This window comes from Ascaphus truei, chromosome 4, assembly GCF_040206685.1.
Source record: "Ascaphus truei isolate aAscTru1 chromosome 4, aAscTru1.hap1, whole genome shotgun sequence".
Classification (NCBI taxonomy): Eukaryota; Metazoa; Chordata; class Amphibia; order Anura; family Ascaphidae; genus Ascaphus; species Ascaphus truei.
In genome coordinates this window covers 407,077,493-407,083,946 of record NC_134486.1, presented here as the reverse complement: position 1 = coordinate 407,083,946, position 6,454 = coordinate 407,077,493, and the positions used below count along the sequence as shown (strand labels likewise).

The window sequence follows — 6,454 nt, the reverse complement described above, 5'->3', positions numbered from 1 at the left end:
AAAAATAGAAAATCTACAGTATTTCTTGTTTCTTTATGTCCATTTGAATTGAATGTTATCTGGCAAATACCCATAATTTCTTTCATCTGATTAGACTGCCATCTTTAGCCAAACAAAACACAAAAGGGAAAGGCTCTGCAAGCTGATGCAGGGAGATTGTTCATACAAACAGTTTTATCCACAAACGAGATTAGGTAAAGATTGTAAAACCACTACAAAGTATATAGCTATTATATAAACAGGGTAGTGTCCCGCCCAAACCCAACTGAGCAGAAATATATATTTTTTTGTCTGAAAAATTGAAATATTGTTTAACAATCTAGACATTTACCATGTGGACGTCCAGTTGTGAAATCTGTGCTGGATTTGGCCTAAATTCTCTGTTTTTGAGTAAACTTCACAGCTCTGTGGCATATATCTAGAAGTGTCTGTTTGTGCTTCTTATTGCAGAAGATCAGAACCGCAGAGTGCAGAAACGGAGAGGCAGAAGTCAAAATAGAGAAGAACACAAGCCAAGGACTTCCAAATGGCAGCACCCCGGAAATGATCACATTTGTGCTACTGAAAAGAATGATATAGAGCAAAAGGAAGAAGACCATAATTTTTACTACTCTGAAGTGAGTGTCCAAGCTGGGGCTTCTAATGCTCATGCCGCTGCTTCTCATCTGCCTGATGTGCATCCAAAGCGATTTAATTAAAAGGAAAGTTGCAACACAAACTATAATGAATGGCAGTGAAGTTATTAAGCCGTACATAATTAACCGGTTGGTATCATTTTGTACCACAATAATTTCTTGCTCAGTGCTGTTTTGCAAGAGGTTGTTTGTTAAATTGCTGTTGTTCAAGTTAAAAGCATACCAGCCGAAGGGGAGGCTGGAAGCCAGAGAAGTTAGCAGAGATGCCAGAAGTAACCATGGGACTATTTTGTTGATCCGGACTTTCACATAGACGAATAAGGAATGGTTGTAGTTAGCAATTTTGACGCAGTAGTATACACCGAGCACAGTGGCAAACCAGAGACTGGAGAAGTTCAGAAACACTTCGACAACCAAGAAAATGTCATTAAAGTGCATCTGCAAATATAACTCTGGTAAATATATATCAAAAATATTATCCAACATAATACCCCATTGGTAAAGAAATCTGGACAACCCCAAACACGCCAAGATTTTGTCACCGGTACCCAGGCACTTATATGTAATCCATTCCATGCAAGTTGTTGCCACGATAAATGAATTTAGTGTAATCCCCAAGATGAAATCAATCAACAGCAGGACTAAGAAACACATACGCAGAGGGATATCCATTGTCTTGCCTTTGACCTTGATTGTTCTTCACAAATCCCTAATTCTGAAACGAGATACCGTCAGTTGCTGAGACAGACAGACTTTGGTTCCCACTTAAGCGGCCCTCACTGTTATATAGGGCTACCAAGCCTTGTTATTTACATTACCCACGCACATTCTGTGAGTTAGTTTGATTATGATGCAAATCTACAATTCAATCAGTTGTGCATTGGAGGTTTTGCATGAGGTGTATGTTACACTTGTCAGCATTAGAATTATTTAAAAGATTTATTACAACCACAGCCATCACTGTTTAAATGTTTGCTTTCAAGTAAATATCTTCACTGGCTCCCCCTATTTTTTTCATTCCAAGAAATAAAAAGGTGCATTATTGGCTCGTGGCAAAAAGATAGGGCATCTCTTGATTCTCCACCCAATAACCAACCATCGCTCCTCCGTCAACCTGCTTTGTTTAGATTTTAAGCTTCACTGGACTAGTCCTGTATCTGTATGTAGGAGATTACAGGTGGCACACCACTGCTTTAAAGAAAATGTTTTTCAAGGAGTTTACATTTGGTGCTCACCTTCCGTTGATCCTGGTGTCCCAAAGCTGGATCCAAAGTAATAGCAAGGTAGGAGAAAGGAAGAGTCACACAAATTGTAGTGGAATCAAATGATTCCAAATGATTTGATTCCACTACAATTTGTGTGCCTCTTCCTTTCTCCTATCTTGCTGTATCTGTATGTTTTATTGTATTATTTTAAACTGTTGTACATGGTTGTTTTATGTGCTTTCTTATAACCTACCTTTTTATACTGTAATGGAGCATCAATGTGTCCTGGTTCCCATTTTGCACTAGTGGAGGAAACACTGGACCCTCCTTAGCCTTCTCTACATCAGTTAGTGCTCGGAGTTGCTGTTTGATGCTACAACCACTGCAGGGCAGAGTTGTTTCAAACAAATATTTTGTATTACAGTGTTTGCTCTGAAAATTGACCAAGCCTACGAATATTGAAGGGCAGCATATTACATTTTTCAACATCGTTGAACAATCTTAACTTTTAAATAAATAGATACATATACAGCTCAACCCCGTTATATCGCATTCCGCTACAACGCGAATCCGCTTATAACGCGATGCAAGGGTGGCTCCAAATTTTCGTATTTCTGAATACTTTACAACACGATTATTGGTATCTTAAATACTTTATTGTACAATGCATACAATTGTACATTATTTCTAACGCGATCCTCTTATAACGCGATGTGATTCTTTGGACCCCAAGCACAGCGTTATAAGGGGGTTGAGCTGTACCAACAAAATTTACTAATTTGTCCCAGGTCTTCACTTCCTGACCATGCAGTTTTGTTACCTAAATGTGCTAAAATTAGGGTATTTTTACATCGTACCCACGACAAGTGATTTCTACTTAGCAAATGTTCTTTGATCAACCAAAGAAATAAGCTTTCCAGACCATAATTTTTTTTCTGAAGCACACATTCCCTGTATTTCTATAAACTCTATAATACCGATGTTAGGAATGGTGCATTGTATTGGAGAATGTGTATTCACTATAGTGGCTGGGTATTAGGAACACGATCCTCATGTGATTTTCATGTACATTAAAAACTGTTTATGTTACATGTGTTTCTACATTAAGTGTAATTATCTAAACAGAAAAGGTAAAAAGAGAAACAGTGATGGAAAAAAGAGATGATTAATTAATTACGAAAGTTACTTAATGCAGGGACGCGAGAGAACCTCAGAGCAGGTGAGTGCGGCACAGGCAGAGGGTGAGGAGAAGCCCAGAGAGGGCGAGGAGGGCGAGGAGAGCTGGAGAGCTGGTTGGGCTGCCGGAGGGGAGTGGCAAGAGGGGAAGGTGACCAGGAGGAGCAGCGGTGGTGCAGAGCTGACGGCGGGCTTAATTTAACCTGCCAGACCAATCAGATATACCAGGGCAGGGGTAGAAAGGAGTGACTCACCCTTGGAGGGTGAGACAGCAGGTAAATGGAGACAGAGGGGAGAGATGCAATGGCAGCCAGAGCCCTGTAAGAGAGGAGGCTCCAGACTCACGAGAGGAGGACAGTCCACCCCACCCCATCCTCCCCCCATTTCAGCCACCTAGCACCGCAACAGCACGGGCCAGAGCACAGAGCACTGACTGTTTGATCAGACATCCCTTTTCTACCTTTGACTCCCGGCTCTGACGGCTGGGCCCCCAGACCAGATACAGGGACCCAGGGTGTGACAGTGAGGGGGTAAACAGGCTCACAATAAAGGTTAAGCCCATCTGTTACCTCTGATCCATGTATTAGGGTTCGGAAATGTCAGCTCTTAAACCCAGTGATTGTACATGCTTGCTGGGAAATCATGCAACAATAAGGAATGTGTGTTTTTAACTTTCAAGGAGTGCCTGCAAGCAGAAATTGCTAGGCTATGAGTTTCAAGAGGGCAGGGGGAGGGGGGGTTACGGAGAAAGTGTTGTCAGAATGTGTCTAGCTAGTTGGGGTCCAGAGTCGCTAGTTTGCTACCCCAAAAATGTAGCCAGTAATCAGGCGGGACCACAGTGCTGAGGTGGGAAAGAATATTGCACCACCCACAGCCACGGGGGCGCATCTGGAGTGTAGCCGAGTCAGGGTTGGAGAGGTGCGGATGGTCGATATACTTGCCGGGGTCAGAGGAGGAGAGGTAGGGAACGTTGCAGGTACTATTAGCCGTGTCTGGGTTTAGAGAGAGCAGAATGGTCATCGTCCATTTGCCGAGGTCAGGGTAGGAGAGAGTGGAATCGTCGTTTGTCCGGATGCCGAGGTCAGGTTTGGAGAAGAGCGGATCATCGTGGAAAGCCGGGTCAGTACACAGGAAGATAAGCAGCAAGACAAGGCAAGAATGTGGAGGCAGAGAAGAGGTAAGTGCAATGCAACTGGAACTATGCTTAACCAAAGTGCCAGTGGCACAGCTGAGCATATGTAGGAGAGAGTGTCCAATGAGAAACTGCAGTGTGGAGGTAAGTGCGAAGCGAAGGCTGTGATAGGAGGAATAATCAGCATGGCTCAGGTGAGTTGGATGAAAGGGAGCCTGTGTGTGCTGTGTGTGCATCCATGAACCGTGCGTCTGCTGCGTGTGCCCCACGTCAGCACGAGGACAAGACCTCGAAAGGCTGGAGCGGGTGCAAGATTCCTACCGGAGGAACCGGTGGAGTCAGCGGAGGCAGGAGAGGGCCTCGAGGGAACACCGGCCACCTGAGGAGGTGAGCGGGGAGCACACTGAGGGTTGCGTGGCTCCCTGAGCCTCACAGTAGCCCCCCCCCACCTTTCAGAAGCGACCTCCGGGCGATTCCATGCCACCTTGAGAGGATGCTTCCGATGAAAAGCCTGTACGAGTCTGGGGGCGTGAAGTTGCTGGTGATGAACCCAAGACCTTTCTTCTGGTCCAAAGCCCTTCCAGTGCACCGCCCCTCTGGAGATCCTGGAATCCACAATAGTCTGGACTTCGTACTCCTGTCGTCAAGTAGGGGAGGAGGTGGTATCAGGGAAGCGAGGGCTCTGGAACGCAGGTTTAAGCAGAGACATATGGAAGACTGAGGGAATTTTCATTGAGCGAGGAAGATGCAGTCGGTAGGCCGAGGAATCTGGGTGCCAGCATGAGCGTGGCTCCCGGTCTGCAGTGAGCTGCAGGGGGAACGACGGGAGGCGCGTGACAAGGGAGTGATGGGGGCGTGGCCATGATGTCACCCGGCAGGTTCGCCTTCATTGGCTGAACCACCCGCTCCCCTTAGAGGGGCTTTTTAACATTACACACATTGTTTTATTTGTATGTTATTCATTTTTCGGCGTTATCATTGAACATTAAAGTTTTTTTATTTTTTCCTTCTTGGATTTTACTCATGGATGTCACTATTATATTTTAGGCTATGTGACACTTTCTGTGGATTTATATGGCTGTTTCATTTGATTACACTTTATTATTTTAGACATTAGTCTTTTAGTGGATATTGTATCCCCTAGTACTCATTCTACCACCATTTGGGATTTTGGTCCATACTGAGGATACCTATATCTTTTTGGTACTTACCTTATTTGTGTTTCATTAGAACTGGATATATATATATTTGTTGAGTGATATTACCGACTCATCACCAGATACATTCTAGTATGCACATAATTGTTAGGATTAGCTAAATTGTTGTGTCTTTAACGTGACACTTTTAGGGTTTAGCTGTATTGGAACACATCATTGTATTTTGATCTTATCATTTATTCTGGTATCCATTACTTTGCCTTGAGTGCAATTAATAGGAGACTGCTGTGACCTCTGTCACTTTTTTCTGTTATTTTATAGTCTATTTCTCCGTGCACCAGGTTTATCTTTTCTTCATTTATGTAATTACCTGATATTTTGTTTTGAGCAATGTCTCATCTCTCTTCTATTCAACAAAGGAGATGATGTAATTGAAGCGGGAGAAGAAGAGCGACCAACGCACCTGTCGAGCGCCTTATATGTAAAGGAGATTTTTATGGTCGGTTAATATGGTAATGGGATTTTCCGTGCCCTCCAAAACGCGTCTGCATTCCTCGAGAGCAAGCTTGATTGCCAATAGTTCCAGGTTTCCCACATCATAATTTCGCTCAGCTGAAGAAATATTTTTCGGAAAAAATGCGCATGGATGTCTTTCTAATGGTGATTTTCTTTGAGACAGGATGACCCCAGACCCAACGTATATTCTCTGCTTCAGCACAGACCAGAAAGGTAAATGGGGCACTGGGATGTGAGGTGTCCCTAAACTTGTCAAGGGGTCACAAGTTTAAGGGGGATACCCAGTTAATGCCCAGGTTATCCAGAACCTGTATAGGGGTTCTGGGGTACTCCAACCATACATAAGGTTGTGATAAGATTTAAAAGTCCAATTCTATTTTATAGTGTGTGGGGAATATGGCTAGTAAGAAATATAGTGCAGCTTTTTAGTCTATTCCCCATACCAGAAAGACTTACTGCTGCGGCACAGTTTATTCGAGCATTTGCCCGTTCTGTGCCGCAGCAGTAGCCTGGCGCGCGCCCGAGTGTGACGGGCGCGCGCCGAAGCAGCGGAAGAGCGCCCTCCGATCGGGGCGCTCTCCCTACCGCTGCCGGGTCCGCCGGGTCCCCCGGAACCCCCTGCCGCTGTCCCGC

The 6,454-nt window shown here is 44.4% G+C and overlaps 1 protein-coding gene across 1 annotated transcript; it reads right to left on the bottom strand.

Moving 5' to 3' along the window:
- Window positions 1-371: 371 nt before the first annotated feature.
- On the bottom strand, window positions 372-1,073 carry LOC142492453 (taste receptor type 2 member 40-like). The gene has a single exon (XM_075595089.1). The coding sequence runs from the start codon at window positions 1,071-1,073 to the stop codon at window positions 372-374; it is 702 nt and encodes a 233-aa protein (XP_075451204.1).
- Between the last annotated feature and the right edge of the window lie 5,381 nt (window positions 1,074-6,454).

Excerpts from the sequence above, each read along its gene's own strand:
- LOC142492453 (XM_075595089.1), bottom strand. The coding sequence starts at position 1,073 with ATGCACTTTAATGACATTTTCTTGGTTGTCGAAGTGTTTCTGAACTTC.